Genomic DNA, 24,596 nt, shown 5'->3' with positions numbered 1-24,596 from the left:
CACAGACTCACCACCTTCACCAGCTCTGCCATCAGCTCTCAAGCCACTCTGTTCAGCCCCAAGATGTTCTGCAGCATCTGGGACAGCCTGTGATGGACGCCTACCCCGGCTGCTCAGCTGTGTGCTGCATCCTTCATCCGGGTCCTGCATTGCCCTAGAACGCTTAGGGACATTCTTCACCCGAGAAGCGGGTCTTTTCTTCATCTGTCCGGCATCAGAAACCTTTCTTCCGGGTCTGTTACGTCTATTAGACGCAACCATGACCCTTTCACCTGATCCAGTTGAACCGTGGAAATCCCGCGATAGAGCGCCCTCTTGTGGGATCTTCACCGGTATAAAAACGTCCACCGGCTCCTCCTCCGCCACTTCGTCTTCAGCAACGCTCGGATCAAGAACATCTTCATCTGCAACCGAAGAAGCCAGAAGACATCCGCGAAGCCAATCTTCTCCTCCTTCGCCAGCAACCCGCTCCTGCAGCATTTTCATCAATTCCTCCATGAAGTCTTCAGCTTACCAGCCTCGCCACTGCTCACCAGACTCAAAGGTCAGTGCAGTATCGGCTCAGCGGTTCGCCAGGTAAGTGAAAAGCTCCCTCAAACGCACTCTATTTATAGGTGCTTTTCCCGCCCATAGCGCAGCGCGAGGCACCCGCGAGGCAGGCACGCGGCAGCGCGAGACATTCTAAAAACGCGGCAAAGCGCTAGCGCATGCGCAACAGCGCAAAAACTTACATAAGCTTCACATTTTTTTTTTTTTTTAAACAACTCACTGACCTTTTCTTGACCCCACAGCCTATACCTGTCAATGTTAACCTTGACCTTTGTTTGCCCCCACAACCTCATGTCAGCCTGCCCTATGGTTGCAGGCTTTATCATTATTATACAGAGCAACCATTTTCGATAAATATTTTGATATGAGTATCGTTTTTTAAGATCCTGGGTTTTCGCGCACAGCTGTGCCATCAAAGGCAATACATTTCTGTGCCATATATGTGCGGATGAGCCCTCTTGTGGTAGAAATCTAAACATACGTCAAAATTATGTGGACTCCTTATAATATACAGGTTTCAGGATCCTAGACTGATGTGTTGAGGTATATTAAGTATAAATGATGTGTTATTCATAATAACACACCAATATATTTTGCTGAAATATAAACTACCGTAGTATTTATTGTTTTATACTGATTTATTGTTATTAATCATTTGATCCTACTTTACATCAAATCCACGGAAAGATACCTTGTATTAAATCCACAACACCAATACACTTGACTGTCTAAGCAGTCATATAGTTTGACTATTTGGCATACAATTTTAATCATACATAAAATGTATCAAATGTTAACCTTAAAGAAGAGACGCTGCCAAGAAATACAGAATTCAGAGAGGGTTTTATTAGATATCACTGAAATTAGATGTCACTGGTGAGGAATGAATATATTTTATAAAGTAAAACTACAGACACTGTGACAATATACACATCTCATGTTCTACTTATCAGTTTTGTACTTTGCACATGAATTAAGCGCAAAAAAGCAGCTTAAATCTCCACAGAAGAATCACGGCTATCAGAAAAAGCTGAATACACACCACATTTTAAATGCCATGGACGCAAAGGGAACAGTAAGTTGACTTCATTATTTAATTAATTGAATAATACAGTTGGATGTCCCACGTTAAATAGACCAGCAGTCAAATGCCTCTAAACCCATGCTTTCCTTTCATTTAGGACGTAGAACGCGGTTTGTAAATGAATACATAGACATACTGTGTAACTCTTCTCTTGTTCTCTGTGTGACATGGGTCCTATGTTAGCTTAAATAATATCACATCTATGCACAGAGTTAAAAAAAAAACACTGATAAGATAAAATCACAATGTTTGGAGTTAAAATCCAGTTGCATATATTAACCTACCAGTGACGCTACATGACCCTTTACATGATCCCATGGCAGTACAGTGACAGATGCTCTGAGATTAGGCTCCACACTGCTCTGCACAAGGTAAGAGAGACAGTGTGTGTTAGTGTATGGTGTTAGTGTGTGTATATGCTAGTGTATGGTGTTGAGTATGTGTCATAGGGCACTCTTTTTCTCCATGTACAATCAATTTGCAACCATTGTGCAACTCTAAGTGTAGCTTAATAAATATGTACTATCTTTTTTGACTTCTGAAACTGTGAAAATGGTAGTCTGTTTACAACCTATTCCGAGCTCACAGAATAATGTATACAATATTTATGAAAAGCAAAAGGTCAGGCTCAAATGTCGAACGGTACTAACGTTTTAGTTACAAAATAAGATGCATTATTTAAAAATGTTCTTTTCCTTAATAATATCAACATGAAAATATTAATCCAAAGATGATTTTCCCTCTGAGCGCTAACAAGATTTAAAGTGGTCAATCAATTGCTTTCAGGCTCTTGACAGATTAGTGGTGAAATCATGTATATGCATTCAGTATACATAGATATTGCTAATTAGAAGTGTAATATAATGATGTTAAGGTTAAATCATAAATAACTAAATAAATCTGTTTGAGAAAAACACACAAAAAAGAAAAAGGTAACAAAGTTCACAAGCCTTGCATTTAGCCAAGATAAATAATGGAAACTCACTTAAAAAAAAAAGATACATTTATTTTGATGACATGTTTGCTATTTCTAGTCCTTTAAACATTGGGTTTAAAGTTGTCATGGAAGCCCAATAGGATTAATATCATTTTTTAATGAAAACACTAGATGAAACTATTATGCTATCCAATAGTGAGGAATCTTGTTTTTAACATTAAATTTGTAGATGGAATTTAATGGAAATCCCTCATATCATTGCAATAATTAAGGGAAACAAGAATTAATGTTTCCCTTATTTCTCGGGAACTTTGGCTTCTTCAAAAGACTCCAACAATTAACAAATAAGTATAGAGGAACTTTAAGAGTTATGTTATCTTCCTGGAAAAAACTCTTCCCAACTCATCATAATCTAGTCCACATTGTACTCTGCCATGGTTTCTGAACCTTGCTGACTTCTAAACACCTAGACTAGTGAGGTTAGGAGCACGGGTTCAAAGCTGTTCTTTAAGTTGAAATGGAGTAGTTCACAAATAGTTTTTTCTTAACTTTTCTTATACCTTCTCAGAAAAGATCAATGTGCACTACACTCTCAGCAGAGAGAACAATGCTTATATTATGGTCACAATGTTTCATTAACTCTGCCTTTTTATTCTTTTTTTGACGCATTTGATTTATGCAACAGTGCAAATTTAGACTTTGTTTTGTTTGTTCTATGTGGTTTAGAATTTAAATTCCTCCTTGAACAGCATTACGATCTGAGTTATTTTTGTTGTCAGTAGGGCTGAGTGATCTTTGCCCATACAATTAGATTTAAGAATCATCTTGAGTGATAGATAGATAGATAGATAGATAGATAGATAGACAGATGGATGAAAATGAATCACAGTTACCACCTTTGCCTCTGGTATATTAAGTAGATATGGTATTATAACCTTTTCCATATCTGAAGTGTAATCAGTTCAAACATTAAACACCTAATACAGTCAAACACAATAGGCGGTTTCATATAAGCTACTTATATTTGACAAGTCCACTTTCAGTAGGTTTGCTGCACCAACCATTTAAATAATTGATGCTGCAAGCTTACACATGCCACATTCTGTAGGATACATGAGCTGGTCAGCAACATTTGATATATATATGTATTCTGAAACAATACGACACGGCAACCCTATTTGTTAGATACTTGAAACCTGTTGCATGTTGGGTTTAAAGTCGTAAATAATTCAGAACGCTATCAGAGAAGTAATTTGGCTTATTCACATTAACAGTAACTTATAGGTGAAGGGATGTATGATAAATCCTACCTGCGCCCTTACAAAAAAATTATTTTTCAGAAGTTTTTCTGAAGTAATACTGCAGTTTTTTGGACATGAAAAAACTGCAATACTGCACTTTTACTGCAGTATTACTGCACATTTACTGCAGTTTTACTGCATTTGTACTTCACTGTACTGCAGTTTTACTGCACATTTACCTCACTTTTTTTTTTATATTGCAAACCTACAGTTGTACTTCAAAGTACTGCAGCTTTATTGCATTTGTACTTCCGTACAAAAATAACTGCAGTAAAACTGCAGTACAGTGAAGTACAAATGCAGTAAAACTGCAGTAAATGTGCAGTATTGCAGTTTTTTCATGTCCAAAAAACTGCAGTATTACTTCAGAAAAACTGCAGTAAGGGGCTCACATTCTTAACTATACATTAGGAAGGGCAAGTCTACTAGAAGGGCCTTTAGGCAGACTTGCATAATGCATAACAAAGTTGTTAAAATATCGGCATACATCCCACCAGGGCCGTCCCAAGACATGAAATGCTTCCCTCCCAAACTACACCCACATCCGTTATGTGACACCCATACTAGCACACACTCAAAAGAAACTCTTACTAACACATTTCTCCAGAGACTCACACTAACACAAACATTTAAACACTCACACCAGGCACAACGAAGCACCCAACATGCACACACACACTAACATAGCCAGATACACACAATACATTCATAGACACTAATATGCCCATACACATAATCAGACACTCACACATACTTACCCAAACATTCACAATAACAAAACACTGACACTAACACAACTGGGGATACACAGTAATACACACTCTAACATAGACACACAGACACCCACACTTACATGCCCAAACACTGACGCTAAAATACCCAGACACACACTAACAAACATGCAAACTAACATATCCAGACACACACACTAACATATCCACACACTAATGTACTCAGGCACACACACACACCAACAAACACACAAGCTTTGTTTATGATGCCAATGAGCAGTAAATGAATTGTATATAATGCCAAGGGGTAGTAGGTACATAAAGTGTGTACACAAAGTAAATTAACAGTAAATACATACACTTTGTACATGATGCCAATGAGCAGTAAATACATACATGAAATGCAAAATTAAACTTAATTAGTGATGCTCATTTTACTTCTGTGTCCTTATAAAACTCCAATGTGTTAAAATGTTTTCTGTTATTCCAAATCACAGCCAAGCAGTTGACAGATTTCAATGGATGGAGCATATGTAATAAATATATAATTAAAAATGCCAAAATGCTAGGTAAAGAAAAATAGGACAAGCAGATACAGGATCGACACTCAGGTATATAGTATGTATAGTATTTTGGGATCTGGGCGTGCTGCACTAATTTTGTTAGAGACTGTCTTCAACTCCAGTTTAGGCAAAGTACCGCTACTCTTTCCCACTGTTACAGTATTGTTTCCACAACGGTGCAATCAATCAGAACATGTTTCATTCTTGATTGACAGGCAAAGTTTTTTTTATTACCGAAAGAATTAGAAAACTTGTACAGTGGAAGCTTTGGATCAGCAAACCAGAAATATTCTATTTATACATTTCAGAAAGATGTGCATAACTGTCAATGCTAAATAAAAATAGTATGGGTGACATCTAAAGAGGTTAATAGCTTAAAATATAATAGAAGCCATATTTACATCTGAAGGAACTCTCCAGGTCTGACCCGGATGAAGTTCTGCTTCTATATGTCTCCTGGTCAGTCTCCTTTTTTTCTTGGTGGGGAGCAGCGCTTTTCTCCCCTTCCCATACATTATTAGCCTTGCCCCTCACAAAGTCATTCAAACAGAAGATGGAGGGCATTGGGAAGTTCCCAGGTATATGTATTTATATATATGTATAAGCAGGAAAAACACCATAAGTCCTTTGTTTAGCCACCTAAAGACATCTGGAGCATTGAATTAAAACAGGGGAAGAATTTAAGTTTAAAAACTCTCACCCTATAATGAAAAAGGTTTTAACATACTACAGATTTACTCAAAAATACAAATAAAATGAGTAATTTTATATTTAACAATTGCATATTAAAAATACGCTTAAAATAAACTATATGGAGATATATATATAGTTTGTATTTAGTTTTCTGTATTCATTATTTTAGGTATTTTAAGTTTTAAGAATAATAAAGATTAAATTAAAAACACAGCTACAAGTTTTTTTTTTAAAGCAATCTATGCACAATGTGGAATCAAACTATCTGGCCAGCTGTTTTCCAGTAAAATTAAGGAAAGGAGGATTTAAACTCTTAATTACAAAAGATTAAATACCTACATCAACAAAGGACTGACAGTCTGTTGGTAGAGAGGACAGATGACATGAAGTATGAGTTCATTTCAGTTAATGAGATTGGATGTTGAAACATCAGAGTAAGTTGTATCTGATATACTGACATTTTATACCATAATACCTAGACAATGGCTTGTTACATTTACAAAATCACAGAGAAAAATGTATTTAGAGGGGACATTTTTTATATTATTCAAAGATCTCCCATGTTTATAGTTTGTTGGGTGATTGGAAGTTAAACTTTTGTGTGCTGTATCATGGGAAATGTTTGGGCTTACGACAGGGCTCGACAAATCCCAGGCGCCAGGTCGCCATGGCGACAGAGAATTTTGTCCTGGCGCCTAGGTTTTGTCAGCCTCTTACATCCATAAAAAAATGTGGATGTAATTGGCTGAGTAACCACACGGGGGCGCTGCTGCTGCTGTCTGCCCAGGAGTCCCACGGAGTGATCCTGTAGGCTGAAACCGCGGTTGCTGCAAAACCAGCAATCGTGTTTTCAGCTGCCACAGGCAGCTTCAGGGAAGGGGGTTGTGTGTTGATTGGTTCCCCACACAAGTGTGGGGACCTGACCCAACACCCCCCTGCTGCCTGATCGCTCCATGAGAGCGACAGTGCAGCGTTAACCCCTTCAATGCCGCGATCGGTTAAAAAAAAATTAATTAATAATAAAAAAAAAACAGCACTGACCTGAAAGTCCAGGGTGCTTCCAGGTCAAACACTGTGAGTTTAGTAAGTGGGCTGATGATGATCCGATCACTCCTAACCAACTGTTAGTTTAAAAAAATCCTGGCTCCTAACTTTTTTACCTGGCGCCTAGATTCACAACAAATTTGTCAAGCCCTGGCTTACGACAACTAACAGAAAAGATAACAGATATTACATTTCACCCTCTATAAAGCATGATGCAGCTCTAAGGGTTTATTCACAAAAGGGAAGGCTTGTTGCAGGAGATTTGTTATTTCAACTCATTGGCGTCACTATACATCATAAAAGGGCCAACCCCAGTGAGCTTCAATGCTATACTTAATTATGCATTACACAGGGCCAACTCAGCCTATCACGCGGGAAAAACTTCCCAGTCTTGCCTTTCACAAAGAGTAGTAAAGTGAGGGAGTAGAATACTCAATTTTCCCTAAGAGCGGACAGCTTATGGTGGCATAATTCGTCTATGGTTCTTTCTGTTAGAAACATGGAATTTGACGGCAGATAGGAACCATCCTACACTTAATTTAATTTGTTCCCCATTTCACTTATCAACATTATGCCCCATAATATCTCTTCCCATGTCCATGACAATATCATTTTTTTCAAACTCTGCTGCTGTGCTTCTAGCAATCTGAGTCCACCGGCTTGCTCGCTTGCCAGTCTCTGCACCTGGGGTTCCTACCAACTCACTATTTACACTCTAATACTTAAAGGTATATTACATGTGCGCCTGTAAGAATTCAACAAATGTGCATGAGTTTCCAAGTCAGAACTTGGTCTAAATAATTGTAGTTACAGTTTTGCTTTTAACTTAAATGTGTTTTTTTTAGTTGGGTAAAAATGCATGCCTCTTTATATTTCAGCGGCCAAAGAAGAACAATAAAACTTTAAAGAATGTGAGTAAAAGTTTGAATAGGAGGGGGAGTTTTAATGCCTTTTATGTGACTTTAAAAATGATCATTAGCTGTTTATGCCACTAAATTAGGCGAAGGTGTTGTATTTATGTAATTTAATCTATAAGCACAATTTATGCCATTCCTATGCACATTTACAAGGGAAGTAAATGCAAAGCTCATTCACAAGGCAGGATGGAACCATCTATGGAGCACATTGGGCAATTGCCTGAGGGTCTGGGACCTCCATCTTACCTTCATCATACGCTCATTCCAGTGTTTTAGTGTGTCACCACCATGCGGCCGTGAGATGAATCCAGGCCTTTAGCAGGTATCATAAAAAAGGCTAACACTGGTTCTTTATTAAAATAAGTAGCAGTAATGATAGTATAGGACAATTTATTTACAGTTGCAGAATGTATTGGTATTTATGTGCAGGTATACAATACTATGATCTACAGCTTCATAATGCCTAAGAAAATAGTTTTTTTTTTATTTCCTATAAATCAGTATTTTGCAAGTAAATTGTTTCACTCCCCTAGGTTTACTGGAAAAGGATTATAATTAATATTTGTCATTTTGTCACTTCATTGTAAGTTACCGTGCTAGGAAATGCATAATGCATATCGATTTTTGTTGTACCAATAAACTCCAAAACTGCTGAGTAACAGGTTCACCATAAAGGTGAGATACATCTGAAATTTTAAAGGCTGAGTAAAAATGTTTATCAACGTAAAATGAGCCACTTATGCTAACTTGCTTAATAATAAGAGTTTTTTTAAGAGCAAGGGAACACAAATTCATTAAGTAGCAGCATTCTGCTGATTGTACATTTTTTCTGCTGCAATATTGAATGAATAAACTTAGAAATGTTTTTTCACCCATTTTTTCAAGGGAAAAAAGTTGCTTAGTTATCAGGAGCAGGCATTCACATACCTGGGAACTCTCTGGGTTTAATCTGGAGCCTCTGGGTGAATCCCTGATTCCCAGGGTCTCCAGGTCACTTTTCAATTCCTCAAGGGAGGGGTGTGGCATTTAAACCATACTTACCCCCACCCAATGCCCTTGCCACTTCCAACCCATTTAAGGCTATTTGGGGCTAGCCCCTTTTTTGCCTGTGTCTAGGCCTCCCCCTTGGGTGGCTCATCCCACCTCTTATACATAGCTGACCCCATCCGCTCATAAAGCCACTCCCCAGAAGAGGGAGAGCTCTTACCCTACCCTGGAAAATTCCCAGTTTTGGGCATTCCTGGTCAGGATAGAGTCAGGGTACAGAAAATATGCAGGGCATTGTGAAGTAGAACCCCTTTTTTTCTAAGAGTTGAGCCTATCACTTTGAGCAGCTTTCTGCATGTTCTTTGGACTTCATATGTAGGTATGACTTGGGTACAAAATAAATGATCATAGACTTGTAGAAGGAGTCAGGTAAATGGATACATCAAGTACCAAAAATCTCAAAACGCAGGCACAGGATAAAGGAGACGATCGCAAGAAATGTGGGACAATATTGTTTAGTCCAAGCTATGGTCTACAACCTACCGGGGTTGAGCCACATGCCACCACATTAATATGTTAAGGTAAAAAAAATCCCTTTTCAACCAAAAATTACTAAACATTTACAGTGCCTAAAAGCCCAAAAGATAATTAAAAGATAATTAAGATAATTAAAAAATCACTAAACAAATGCTCTCCCCAGTATAGTATATTATGTGTCCTTGTTTGCTTGTTGAGAAGCTTTATACATTGCATAAATTATACCTTTTTGTCTTGAGTCTGTTTTTATGTTTCCTCTCTGTCTTGATTCTTGCACAGTAGTTATACTGACGGGAATTTTGTTGGCGAGACTTCCAACATTTCTATAAATGCAGATAAATTGGTATCTTATTTGTGCAGTATCAAAACTATTTGAAGCTAGTCAGATTGGATACAAAGAAAAAGCACATATAAAATGTACCCACTGCATGTGGGGTTTTGACAGGGGCACCTTAGCATTATATAAGATTCCTCATCTTAACCAGGTATTCTGGCATCATATGAATTCAATATCATTCCGGACCGCACTTGGCAAGGACTGGTCTGCAATTAATTAGTGACTAGTATTAAATGCCCAATGCATTAGCCCAGCTTCATCAGTATTCATCAGCAGTATTTCCAGCTATCCCTGCTATCAGCCCCGTTGACCAGGCCTCCGGGAGTACTTCAGCAAAAGGGGCGGAGACACAGTGCACAAAATGTGAACAGCCTCTCCCCTGTTCCTCCAACCGGGGGAAAAGGTGTGGACAGAAACTCTGCCCTTTTGAGGCGGTGCTCCCTTAGGTCTGGTCATTGGAGCCGATACCAGGAAGAAGCAGACAAAGAAAGAAGACAGAAGAAGAAGAGGCAAGAGTGAGAGTGTGGGTGTTAAAGATGGGGCATGCCAAATATTGGATCTGCCCCTGGTTCCAAATGCTCTAGGTACTCCCCTGGACAGTGCAAATATAATGCAACATGCTTGGCCTAACATGTTTATACCAGATAGCTATTTGGTTTTCCTCAAGGCTCCACATGATGCTAGATAGTGAGATTGTTCTTGGAAAGTCAAACCCGACAAAAGATTAACTTTCATTCGAAAAATCACACTCCCAATGCCACAAGGTACCAGTGGTACTAAGTGCAATTGAGTTGGGTAACAGTAAGTCCTACTAAATTGTGTAAATTACAATAACCAACAAGACATCTAAAGCAAAACTTTTGGTATTTTGTAGAATCTATCATCTAAGAGGCTCAAAAAATGTCAAAAAAAGAGGAGCTCACAACTGGTAAAAAAATAAAATATCTATGAACAACAGAATGAACCGCAGTAAGACAGGAAAGAGTTAGAAGGCGATATGTCATTTTAGGGTCACCTACAGCAAAATCAAAACACTAAACAGACCTTCAGTAAGCAAAAAATGAACACTGAAGAATATGGATACATATTGAAGTCTCCAATACATCTAAAAGGTGTTGTTTCTGTACACAAGTCCATTGGCCAGCCAGGGGAAGCTTATTTATAGACTGTCGGTCATAAGCTTGCAAAGCGTTCTGCACTTCAGTCTTGGATCAAAATTACATTAATATTTTTAGTTAAGCTCCATATCTCAATATAAAAGCAAATGGAATAAACCATCAGTTATAAATGTTAAAATGGAGTTAAAGTGAGCTACTTATGAGGTAGTGCGGAGGATTCATAAATCTTATTTATGCCCTTGGAGGTTTCTAAAAGCTTTGATCTATATCCTTTGTTCCAGTACATTTGTACACTTTTTGATACGCCATAGAGATTGTTTCTTGCTTTTTGTGGTATTTTCCTTTTGAGTGATTATTATTAACTCTCATTATCACACTTTGTCTTGTTCATTATACTGACCCTTGCATTTACAGTCAGACATAATTATTATCTTTCTGTCTGCAATTTCTCATCTACTAAATGACTTCCCAATTGGGTTTATGTGCGAGAAGTGATTCTGATGCAAAGTTTTACAAGAGGTCTTTTGGCCAAAGCAACCAGTGGAATGAAGCAGCTTATTTTGAAGCTTTCTGCCAGAGTCACTTTTTATACACATTTGTTTTGTTAGCCACTTTTGCAGTTGCTGATAGAATGGAAGGGATTGGATTGGAGTTTATTCTATTATCAGCCATCTCTTTCCTTGTTCGCTCATAAATGACCCAAATTGCTAGTACAAAGTAGAATGTAGAAGGTTATTCATCAAAATGCCACTGTAGATTAGTGTAGTGTTGGCAGACTAGATGGACTCAGTAATTCTTATCTATGTTTCTGTCCAACTTAATAATATATGGGACAACATGCCCTATGCTGGCCTTCAAACAAATAAACTGATTTTTTTCTTTCTAAAGTGAAAAAGAAAAAGTGACAAGGTGCTCCAGTTTTCTAGGTTAAGGAAGGAGCGGTTCCTCTAGGGTCCCCTCCGATTACTGTGACATTTCAGGGCTGGCACTAAAACAAAATGTTTTTCTTTCCAGCCGTACGCCAGGGCATATTTAAGTGGGAAAAAAATAACAAAAATGTGAGAGGCTCAAACAAAAAATCCAGGGAATTGAAGTGCAGTATGGCTCCCAAGTAAGTGAAATGTGCTCTATTACACAACATGGTGTTTGTCTTTTGTTTAGTGTATGAATGAAGTGCAGCCACACAAGGGATGCAGAGCAGGCATTATTTTTACGTAAATGTTGAGCTGAAATCCAAACCACAAAAGAGAGATCTCCTTATAAGTTTATTCAGGAAAAGAGAGAACGTGTATTATATAATTCAGGATAGGAAATTTTACTGCATCACTTGGTGTGCATTAATGCCAAAGATTCACAGGCAGAAACAAGCAGATCAATAACTCTATGCAGCATAAGGTAAAATCAGGACAACCTGTATGAGTCTAGTATAGAAATGATTCACTTACCAGAGAGATGACCCTTCCCACTTGCCCCAGAAAGGATTGGTTTACTGTTCCCTCTCCCTCTAACAGCAAAACTACGGTGCCCAGATGTGAGTCCAAGACACTTTGATGTTCTAGCCTGGGAGTAAAAGGCATCAGCTTGGCGCCCCCTTGAGTTAGATTACCCAGACACCACTCCAGAGCCCTGGAACAATTGCTCCAATGGCTCCGTGGTTAATCCAGCCCTGTACATTGAGGGTATACTGGCGTGTACTTGTAACAGTTTTAGTAGATTGCATGTCTTATGTATGTTCAGAAGAGACTGTTTGCTAATAGTAGTGAGAAACCCCATGACCTTCACAAGGTCAGTTGAATAAAACCTGGTGATATCACCCCGTATGTAGGCTTTTTATATTAAATTCACTGGGATGTTTACTTTATCAATTTGTTTATATAAAATATATATATAATAAAGGTTATGTTTTACTAGTCATTATCTATTCTAGGAACTTTGTTTTTTGGTTTTGTGTAGATAAATATTCTTCCTATACAGAATGTGTTTATTGTAGAACTGCTTAGAATGGTGCCAGAAGCCAAGGTGAGATTTTTAACAAAAGTATGCTCTTAGTGTTCTCTGAAGGGAGGAAAATGCAATAATCTAATTAGTTGAATATGTGCAGATGTCCTGATCTAATTAGAGTGTATCAAATTAATTTTATCATGTTTTTTTACCCATAAATATCTGTGGTTTATGCTATAAACATTATTTTCTAACTCCTTAATATGAATTATACAGTATCTAGTTTAAAGACATATTATCCTGATATTTCATCAACCAGAACATACTATTAAATATATATAAAAAAAATAATTAATTGACACGTGAGGTAAGATAATATAAAATGTGGTTACTAAGGTATAGTACTCTATGGTTAGAGATAATCTTGGTAGAGAATGCTGTAAAGTAAGAATGCTTTCACAAATATGCAATAGACAAATAGAAAATGTTAGAACAACAATCTAAATTAAATCAGTATTTGGTGTGACCACCCTTTGCCTTCAAAACAGCACCAATCCTAAGTACACTTGCACAAAGTTTTTTTAAGGAACTCCATATGTTGTTTCAAACATCTTGGAGAACCAATCACAGTTCTGTGGATTTAGGCAGCCTCAATTGCTTCTTGCTCTTCATGTGATCCCAGACAAACTGGATGATGTTGAGATCAGGGCTCTATGCGGGCCATGCCATGACTTCTAGGACTTCTTGTTCCTCTTTATGCTGAAGATAGTTCTTAATGACTTTGGCTATGTGCTTGGGGTCATTGTCATGCTGCAGAATAAAGTTGGGACAAGACAGGTGCCTCCATGATGGTTCTGCATGATAGATAGGTATCTTCCTATACTTAGAAGACCATTAAGTCTGACCAAATCCTCTACTGCACAAATGCAAGAAAGCTCCATCATGCTTCAATCTTCTCAGTCTTGCCATGGTGTATAACTTTAAACTGTTTTCAGCAACCTTACTTTATGAGTTTGGCTGTCCTTCACCCAGTTCACCCTTCCTACACAGCTGTTTCAGTTAATTATTGTTAATTATTTAATTACCTATTATATTGTTGATCAGTAGCATTTGTTTGATATAACTGTTTAATCATACACCTAACTACATACCTACAAAATCCCTGACATTGTGCAAGTGTACCTAAAAGAATTGTTGCTGTTTTCGAGCCAAAGGGTGGTCACAACAAATATTGATTTGAGTTATATTTTTCTTCTGTTCACTAACCTTACATTTTTTAAATGTTAAAAATAAACTATTTTTGAAAACATTCTTATGTTACAACTTTTTTTTACACCTGCCCAGTGACATAACTACAGGGATCGCAGTGGTCACAACTGCAACAGGACCTATCTCTCTATGGGGTTCAGGGAGAACCAAGTGACCATTTATTCATGTCGCCTCATACCAGTTCAAAATTGTTCAGAAACCTTTGAATCTGCACGGAAAGACAGGAATATCTTGGGGTCACGTCATATCACGTTTGACCGCAAGGTTACATGGGTGTCTATTAGACTTGGGCACCAGGGGGCTCTTCGTGTTCGTCTTCGTACTCGTCTTCGGAGAAAAAAAAAACTTCGTATTCCTGTTCCTGTCTTCTTTTCGGGCGAATATTCGTGGACATTCTTCGTGCTCGTTTCATCTTCGTTTTCTCCCGGCTGCGTAGCAGGGGTTAATACGGGGTTAAGAACACATCGGAGCAGCAGCAGGAGCAGATGCGTTCGCGCCGTGAAGGTACGTGTGTGCGACTCTATTGGTCGCCGGAAGGGGGCTGGTCTGGCATCAACAAATGAATGCAGAACTGCAGAATGCACCTCATTCGTTGATGGCAGGCGAGCCCCCTGCCGAAACGACCAATAGAGTTGCACACATGTACCGAGGTGTACTGTACACAATACACATTGCCCGAAACTGAGGGCCAAGTTCCTCCGAGCAGTTGTCTTGTCTGAGACCTAGACAAATGCTCCAAGGAACTTGGCCTCCTTTTTATCATACACAGTCACACATCCATAGATGTTTAATAAAAGAATAGGGATTATTTTACATTTTTAAATTGATTTTGGACCACTTGTAATACATGCCTAACATTTGCTACCTATTTATAATGGCATACTTTGCAACAACCCAACTTTTACTGGACAGGACTGGAAAAAAGCAGGACTGTCCACGAAAATGTTGGGTGTGTTGGCAGGTATGCGAATGGAGAAATGTTGGACAAGAACTATGTACAGTTATTTTTAAGATTATTAGCAGTGCACTGTTTTGGTTAAAGATGTATTATTATTATGTCTAAATATAATTTCATTTTAATTTTAATGGGTTTATTTAATTTAATTTTAAAGTTATATTTATTATTATTTACTTTATTATATTTATTTAATGTTGTAGTGCTACCCTACCCAGGTATACCTATGTGCACTAGCATACCTAGTTTAGCTAAATTTGATGGGACAGGAAAAAAGCAGGACTGTCCCTGAAAAAGTTGGGTCTGTTGGCAGGTATGTGAATGGAAAAATGTTATAGGGTGAAGTGTGAGTTATAGCGTTAATGCTAGTGAGTGTAGAAGTGAAGGCCAGGGCAAATAACAGGAGGAAAGGTCCTTGTGATTTGTGAATAGTACATGTGTGTGTTATGTTTGGTAGGTTGTGTATCAGACGGAAAAAAATTAAATGGAAATGGAAAAGGAAATGGGAAAGGCGAATGAGTGGGCAATTGGCGACCCACTCACCTGTTTCACCCCAGGGCAAAGCATGAAAGTCTGTCAGTCCATGGCGTTTGGGAGCGGACTTCCAGAACTCAGACACTAGGCCCTAGCCAACTTGGGCAGATTGAATTTAAGAAAGGCAATCTGCTCCATCAGATGAGGTGCCATGCGTGAGCGCTGTGGACTCAGTATGTTTCCAGTCACACAGGCCACACACTCTTCTTTTCATCCCAGTAGCTAAGAGGATCAACATTAGGCGCAGAAGGAACTTCACAGAGGTAAAGTTTGACCATTTCAGCAGCACTACTCTCCTTTCTGCTGCTAGCTCTGTCAGATGGTCCAACTATACTCCCAAGTGCCTCTTCCCAAAACGCAGCTGCTCCACTCAGCTGTGTTGTGCTGCTTGTGGCACTGCTGCTGATGCTGCTGCTAGGAGTAGCAGACCACATCATCTCTTCCTCCTCCTGCACCTCTCCCTCCTCGGACAGCATTCCCATTTTACGCTGCCAGTCACGCACCTTGTTGACCAATTGCTCCCGGTAGCTACTGAGAAGATTGAATTTCAAAGCTAGCTTTCCCTTAATTCTTGGATCGCAAAGGCACGCTAGCATCATTTCGGGACTCTCTTCCATGCGTTTGCGAAGGTGTACTTTTAGCAGATCCTTCAGCTTCCTGACTATGGCTGCTACGTCAGGATGTAGAGTGCCACCTTGAACAGCCTCACGGTTTTCAAGGAACACATCCATCTTGCTGCCTAGATGGGAGAACACTGGGATTACCTGGGCCAGACTGGCAGTGTTTGAGCTTAAATTTTTTTTTTTTTTTTTTTATAACATTTTTTATTAAATTTTTCATTTAAGAAAAAATACATTTTTGTTACATATTGTTATACATGTACATAGGCAATGCTGAAGTAAGGTATACATGGTACATAAGTAGAGTTGTTTACATCGTGGAGAATGTGTCAAACAATTCCAGAAAAACATAAAAAATAAAATAAAGGGTAACAGAAGAAAAATAAGAAATGAAGATAAGATATAAGTGGAATTTGCACTCCTAAGAATATCCAATACTTATAAGTATACAGATTTGTGATCAGCATATAATACTTTAGTGTATGATGAAGGACCGGGTGGTAGCCTCTGAGTTTTGGTGTGAAGGATTACAGTAGTTGAACTGTATTGTGTGTGCTGGTTAGCCATATGTCCCATGTTGAATAAAAGTCGTTGGTCCTATTTTGGGCAGAAGAAATCTTATACTCATGCCAGCAATTCGAGTTAATTCCTTGTATGATCGCTTTAAGAGAGGGTATCGAATTCGTGTTCCAGCGTTTAGTAATATTGTATCTTGTTGAGATCAGTGTGTGCATAATAATCGTTCTATGAAAGTAGGAGTATTGGTCTATGTCAATATTAAGTAACGCCAAAGGGGCATTCAGAATAATTGGGAACCCACATAGGGTTGATAGAAATCTACCCATCCTCCTCCACCGGGCAAGTAGTCTGGGGCATGTCCACCAGATGTGCAACAGTGTGCCTATATCTGAGCATCTCCAGCATGTATTTGGAGTCTGGTTGAATTGTGCTAATCGTGACGGGGTAAGATACCATCGATATAGCAGTTTTTTTGAGGTTTCTAGATGGCTGACACATTTAGATACTGACAGTATGACCGTGTGTGCAATTTGCCACTGATCTGTAGTGAATTGAGAATTAAGCTCGGATTCCCACCTAAGTTTGTATGGGTCCGGATGATCTAGATATGTCTTGATTAACAGGGAATAGCACCATGAGATACCCTTGTGATGTTTGTTACGTCGTCGCAGCCATATGAATAAGTCAGAGTCAGATTGGGTGGGGCGTAGTGTAAGTGGTTGAAGCGCATGGCATATTTGTAGGTATTTATAAAAATCCGCGTTATTAATAAGGAATTTGTCATGAAGGGTTTCAAAAGAAACCATGCTATCACCGTTCCAGATGTCTGAAAGACACTGGACACCTCTGGAGCTCCAGACTGATAAATTTAAATCGGGAATTACTGCTTCCATAGTGGTAATAGGTAAAGATAATGGGTCAGTTTGGAACAATTTGTTAGGGATTATAAACCGATGCCAAAGTTGTAATATTGCTCTCAAAGTGGGGTGAGAGTATGACGGGGCGGTTCGGAACAGATAGGCTGCACCTAAAACATCACGGATTTTTAAGGGGTTCAGCTCCGTCATTTCCATGCCTACCCATAATCTAGAGATATCTTGGTCCCATAAATATTTAGTTTGATCTAATAAGGTAGCCCTATAGTATTGGAGGATAGATGGGCAGCCAACACCTCCACTTCGCAAAGGTAGGAATAAGGTGTCAGCCCTCACCCTTGGTTTCTTTTTTTGCCAAATGTATTGCATTATAATATTTTGCAGCTTTTGAATGTAAGCCAATGGGAGATAAATAGGGACAGTGCGGAACAGATATAGTATTTTGGGTAGTATCATCATTTTAATGGCAGCTAATCTACCTAGCCAGGAAATGCCCAGGGAAGGTAAATGTGAGATTGTGTGTTTCATATCCTTTAGTAGTTCGGTATAGTTGACGTCAAAGAGACGCGTGCTAGGGAATGTCAGTTTGACACCCAGATAAGGGAGTGAAGTCGTTGCCCAAGGAAATGGAAACCTGGATTTAAGGATATTGACCGTTTTAAGGGGTAGGCCCAGATTAAGAATTTGGGATTTATTTTCATTAATTTTATAATAGGAAACAACTCCGAATTCTTTCAAAATAGTCAGTATGGAGGGAAGGGACGACAAGGGATTCCCACAAGCTATGATGATATCGTCGGCAAACAATCGGATGCGATGATCTTTCCCTCCTATCTGTAAACCCAATATTGTGGGATCAGTTCTAATTTTCTCTGCTAGAGGCTCCATCACAAGAGCGAAAATAAGGGGCGACAAAGGACATCCCTGACGGGTACCATTTGATATGTTGAATCTCTGTGATAAAAATCCTGAGGAGTATACTACAGCAGAGGGAAGAGAATAGAGGGCGTTAATAGCCGAGAGGATTTGTGCCGCAAAGCCGAATTTGACTAAGACCGATTTCAAAAATCCCCAGTGCACTCTATCGAACGCCTTCTCCGCGTCCAAGGAGAGCAGCAGAGAAGGCATCCGACGAGCCTCCGCATAGTGGACCAAATTGATAAATCTTCTCGTTCAATCAACCGTTTGGCGGTCTTTAATAAAACCAACCTGGTCGTTGTTAATTAAAGATGGAAGAAAGTCATTAATCCTGGTAGCCACAATTTTAGTGTATAGCTTTAGGTCAACATTTAGCAGAGATATCGGTCTAAAGTTTTCTGGCCTATTAGGGGTTTTACCTGGTTTAGGGATTGTGATGATGATTGCATGTAACATCTCAGGGGGGGATAGTTCCATTGCTAAAAATATCGTTAAAGACTAGATGGAGTTGGGGAGTTAAAATATGGCTATATTTTTTATAATATTCCCCTGAAAGTCCGTCTGGACCCGGAGATTTATTTGGCTTCAAAGAGGAGATTGCCGACAATATCTCGTCCCTGGAAATGGGTTTATTTAGGAGGAGTAAGGTTTCTTCACTAATAAAAGGAAGTTTAATAGATTCCAAAGAGGACGAAATGGAGGGTGGTGTTGGTTGAGGAGTGTTTGGGTCCAAGTGTAAGTTGTATAGGTCTTTATAATAATCTGCTAACGTATTTGCGATTGTTTGTGGGTTTAACACTCTATGCCCTTGTTTATCAAAGAGAAAGGGAATTTTAGACTTAGCTACCTTCGTTTTAAAACGATTCGCCAGCAACTTTCCAGCTTTGTTGCCTTGCCAATAGAATTGTGTCTTAGTCCGTTTAAGAAGGAAATCAAATTTGCAGTGTAAAATGTAAACCTGTTGGTTTCGGCTTGTTCTCCCAGAACATTATTATTACTACATAAAGTTAACTGTTTTTTGTTTTTATTGCACTTAATATGTTGGAATTACTCCTATGCATCAAATGTTGCTGATGGTATGATATTACCTCAACTGAGTCGAGTAGGTGCGCTACTTCACACACATCACCTCATTTCTTATTATGGTTCTTAAGATATCTACCTTGAATGTAAAGGGTTTGAATAGTCCTTTTAAAAGAAACTTATTTTGGAGGGAATGTCATAATCTACAATGTGACATTATTTGCGCACTGGAGACTCACCTGCTCGACTCTGATACCTTTAGGGTTAAACATAAACACTTTCCTAATATTTTTTTTACACCTAATACGACTAAGAAAAGGGGTGTCCTAATAGCTATTAAGAACTCAGTGGCGTTTCGTTTGGTTGATGTTATATATGATGTTAATGGTCGGTATATAATTCTAAACTGTGATCTTAATAACGAGAAGTTTTCTATTGTTTCACTATATGCCCCCAACAGGCGACAGGGAAGATTCCTTGCTCACTTGCTATCAGCTCTCAATAAACATAGATATGGGGCGGTTCTTTTAGCTGGGGATTTTAATAAGGTCCTTTCCCCCCACATAGATAAAACTCCACATGATACATCAGACACATATACAGACATATACAACATCCTATTTAAAGAAGACCTCTATGATTCATGGAGGACCCTTCACGCCGACGAGAGGGACTACACGTTTTATTCTAACCCACACCACATGTATTCGCGTATTGATTTGATTATGGTAGACAAATGGCTCCTACAGAAAATTGTCTCCTCCACAATTGGCATTATCTCGTGGTCAGACCATGCCCCTGTATCTATCACTATCAAAGAACAATTTAATGCTCCGCCTACTGCCCCCTGGAGACTCAACCAATCTATCTTAAACGACCCTGTCACAGATTCAGTAATAGAAAGGGATATCAACAAATTTTTCCATTTTAACTCACCAGCTGACACCAATATTCTTACAAATTGGTGTGCACATAAGGCTGTCCTGAGGGGCACTTTTATTAAACTGACATCAGCTCAAAAAAAACGCAGAATAGCCAAGACACAAGACATTATGCATAACATTAAACTCATTGAAGACAAACACAAAACCTCTAGATATCCTGCTCTTCTCAAAGAACTTAAATTGCTACGTTTTAAAATTTTAAGTGGCATCCCTGAATGGTTTAAGGACTGCCACTAGCTGGGCGATCACTGTCCAATCCTCCCTATTCAATGGAGATGTAAACCCAATATTATGCTCTGAGGCAAGATTATGGATTACCCTCTGCTGCTCCAAAATCCTCTCCAGCATGTCTAACGTGGAGTTCCACCGTGTACTGACATCCTGACGTAGGCAGTGTACGGGAAGACCTGACCTCTCTTGCTCTTCCCTCAAAAGTTGGCTAGCCTTAACACTATGGTGAAAGTGCCCAGCGATCTTTCTGCAGCGGGACAGAACTACTGCTGCCACATTAGTTCCTTCTGACATTGCTGCCTTCACTACAAGATGGATGATGTGGGCTGCACAGCGCACACCAACAATATGACCATCTCGCAGCGCTTTCACCATATTGGCACCTCCGTCAGTTACCACAAAACCAACTTCAACATTGGTGCCTGCCTCTGCTCCCACTCAAAGGCTAAACATTTTCCTCATGGCATGCAGAATATTTTGGGAAGTGTGCTTTTCATCCATCACTTCTGCATGGAGAAGGAAAGATCGGTAGCCTGCTGCAGCAGCTTCCTTGGGCACACCGGGCTGCCACCAGTGTGCTGTCAAAGAAAGAAAGGCATGCTGGCCGCTAGGTGCACTCCACAAATCTGTTGTGAAATGAACAGACTGACCAGCAGCCTTGGAAAGCTCCTCTTTCACTGCTGAAACACAGGACCGATACAATGAGGGGACAATGTTCCTGCTGAAAGTGGAACGTGACGGAACTGTATATTGTGGAGCCACAGCCGCCCCTAGGTTAATCCTTGCCCCCCCTGTTGCCCCCCTGCCGAATTTGGAAAATTTAAATCCCGTCTTTTTTAAAAATAAATTCTAATGCGGAGGAGAGAGAGGGGCGCCTAGCAACCGCTCGGCGCCCCCCATTCTCCTTCACGAGGCCTCTACCTCCGTCGCGGTGCCGGCATTTCATCCTGAGCGCCGAAATATGATGTCATATTTCGGCGCTCAGCAGTGAAGCAGCGGCCACCGCAGCAGAGAACGAAGACAGAAGCCTCGTGCTCCCGTCGCTGGACCTAAAGGTAAGAGAACTACAAAGGGGGAGGGTAGATAGTGAGTAGGGAGAGGGGTTAGAAAGTGATAAGGGAGGGAGAGGGGGTTAGAAAGGCAGGGGCATCCAACATGCGTCCAGTGCAACCGATCTTACGCGGGCCGCACCTCGAGCATGTACTGGCTGACTTGGCATGATAGGAGTGTGATTGCTAACAGCAATCAAAGTCCCATCATGCCTAGGTTCCAGCACTTACACATCGACCAGTAAATGCTGGAACCTAGGCATGATGGGACTGTGATTGCTGTTAGCAATCACACTCCTATCATGCCAAGTCAGCCAGTACATGCTGAAACCTAGCTAGCTGCCCCCCTTGTGTATTGATGCTGCCAGCAGTATAGGGTCTGCACATCACTTACAGCCACCCTGTACCAGCATGTACTGGCTGACTTGGCATGATAGGAGTGTGATTGCTAACAGCAAGCACAGTCCCATCATGCCTAGGTACCAGCATTTACTGGTTGCCTGGGTATGATAGGAGTGAGATTGCAGTGTGGACGCCAGGGCTGGCTTTGGGGTATGCAACCTGTGATCTATGCGTGTAATTTAGGGGGTTTTAAATATACCTTTTAATTACGTGTTTTTTTGTGAATTCCAATTGATCTATACCTGCAAAGCTGGGGTTGTGTGTTATTCTGTAGATCCATATCTGCTATGCTATGTTTCCATACATTATTTATGTATACCTGCAAATACAGGGTTAATATGTCTTATTCAGTTAATTAATACCTGCAATGCTGTTTCCATGTATTTATTTGATCTATACCTGCAATGCTACATATACTATTGTATACCTGCAAATACAGGATTTGTATGTCTGATTCTGTTTATTTGAGATCACAAGTGAATTTCAGTTGATCTATACATGCAAAGCTTGGTTTGTGTGTTAATGTGTTGCTCTATACCTTCTATCGGCAACTGGGGCTAATATTAATATATATGGGCAGCAGGGGCATCAATACACAAGGGGCAAAAACACTAAGGGGGTATAAACGACAATGCAGTGTGAAAAATCCATCCTGATGTAGACGTCTGTGACGTAGATTGTGTCCTGCTGTTTGTGTGTTTTTGGTTATCAGTGTAGCAGAGCCTGTCCTCAGTGTGTGTGTATAGGTGTTGGTGTGGCAGAGCCTGTCCTGGTGTGTGTTTGGGTGTTGGTGTGGCAGAGCCTGTCCTGGTGTGTGTGTGTGTGTGTTTGGATGTGGGTGTGGCAGAGCCTGTCCTGATGTGTGTGGGTGTCTGTGTGGCAGAGCCTGTCCTGGTGTGTGTGTGTGTTTGGTTGTTGGTGTGGCAGAGCCTGTCCTGGTGTGTGTGTCTGGGTGTCGGTGTGACAGAGCCTGTCCTGTTGTGTGTGTGGCAGAGCCTGTCCTGGTGTGTGTGTGTGTGTGTGTTTGGTTGTTGGTGTGGCAGAGCCTGTCCTGGTGTGTGTGTCTGAGTGTCGGTGTGACAGAGCCTGTCCTGGTGTGTGTGTCTGGGTGTCGGTGTGACAGAGCCTGTCCTGGTGTGTGTGTCTGGGTGTCGGTGTGACAGAGCCTGTCCTGGTGTGTGTGTCTGGGTGTCGGTGTGACAGAGCCTGTCCTGGTGTGTGTGTCTGTGTCACAGAGCCTGTCCTGGTGTGTGTTTCTGGGTGTCGGTGTGACAGAGCCTGTCCTGGTGTGTGTGTTCAGTTGTCAGTGTGGCAGAGCCTGTCCTGGTGTGTGTGTCTGGGTGTCGGTGTGACAGAGCCTGTCCTGTTGTGTGTGTGTCTGTGTGGCAGAGCCTGTCCTGGTGTGTGTGTGTTTGGTTGTCGGTGTGGCAGAGCCTGTCCTGGTGTGTGTGTCTGTGTCACAGAGCCTGTCCTGGTGTGTGTGTCTGGGTGTCGGTGTGACAGACCCTGTCCTGGTGTGTGTCTGGGTGTCAGTGTGACAGAGCCTGTCCTGGTGTGTGTGTCTGGGTGTCAGTGTGACAGAGCCTGTCCTGGTGTGTGTGTGTCTGTGTGGCAGAGCTTGTCCTGGTGTGTGTGTTCAGTTGTCAGTGTGGCAGAGCCTGTCCTGGTGTGTGTGTTTGGGTGTCAGTGTGTCAGAGCCTGTCCTGGTGTGTGTGTCTGGGTGTCGGTGTGACAGAGCCTGTGTTGGTGTGTGTGTTTGGTCATCTGTTTCCTGGCACTTAACTTACAGTAGGAATTATTTAATTTATATTTATCCAGAGATAAAATGCCCTCCTGAAGTTGTAGTGACTTCAGGGGACAAAACGTTACAAGGCCCTGAAATCATTTAGTGGAAAAGTTATTTATTGTGTTATAATATTTATTTCAAGGATTAGTCGCACTCAATTGTGGCTTCAGGCTTCCCATGTTGAATGATCAAGTATTATTTTAGCCCAATAACAAAAGTATAATTCCATAGCACATTACTTTTGGAAATTATTAATGCCCCCCCAGTTTGACTGTGGTATCTTGTGTGCCCCTTCTATATATTGTTTCTAGAGTCGCCACTGATTGTTTGAAAGGCTCCCCCTCAATCATAGAGAAGGATGCCCCTCCAACAGCAATGAACTGACCAATAAGTCGCGTTACTTTATTGGCCTGCTGTTTGGGCATTGTTCTCTTGGAGTGGAATGCCCCAAATTGTTCCAGGGTGGGCTGGACATGCAGTGCTCCAACCTGCCTTGGTCTCTGGCTGCCAGCACTAGCAGCTGCTGCTGCTGCTGCTATTGGCTCAGAAGCAGCTGTTGGGGTTTTTCCACGGCCACCAGCTATGCTGCCTGCACTAAGTTTTACTTCTGCATCTTTCCCCAATAGCACAGCGTTGTGTTGAGTGCTGAGGTGATGCTTCATGCTAGCCCTGGTAAAATGGCCAGACACTTTCCCTCTGCTTATTAGCTTCCTACAATGTTTGCACTTTCCA

At 40.4% G+C, this 24,596-nt stretch overlaps 1 protein-coding gene across 1 annotated transcript in view; it reads left to right on the top strand.

Annotated features, from left to right (window-relative positions):
• Positions 1-259: 259 nt before the first annotated feature.
• The window catches only part of LOC149303033 (protein FAM81B-like), a 71,327-nt gene continuing 46,990 nt past the window's right edge, over positions 260-24,596 (top strand). The window contains exon 1 of the mRNA XM_089481752.1: positions 260-576. Within this exon, the coding sequence (XP_089337878.1) occupies positions 260-576 (317 nt within the window). The remainder of the gene's footprint in view (positions 577-24,596) is intronic.

Source organism: Sceloporus occidentalis, unplaced genomic scaffold (genome assembly GCF_023333645.1).
Source record: "Sceloporus occidentalis isolate IW3139 unplaced genomic scaffold, rSceOcc1.0.p SCAF_16, whole genome shotgun sequence".
NCBI classification, from domain to species: Eukaryota; Metazoa; Chordata; class Lepidosauria; order Squamata; family Phrynosomatidae; genus Sceloporus; species Sceloporus occidentalis.
Note: the sequence above shows the minus strand (reverse complement) of the source record. Positions and strands in the feature narration are given on the sequence as shown.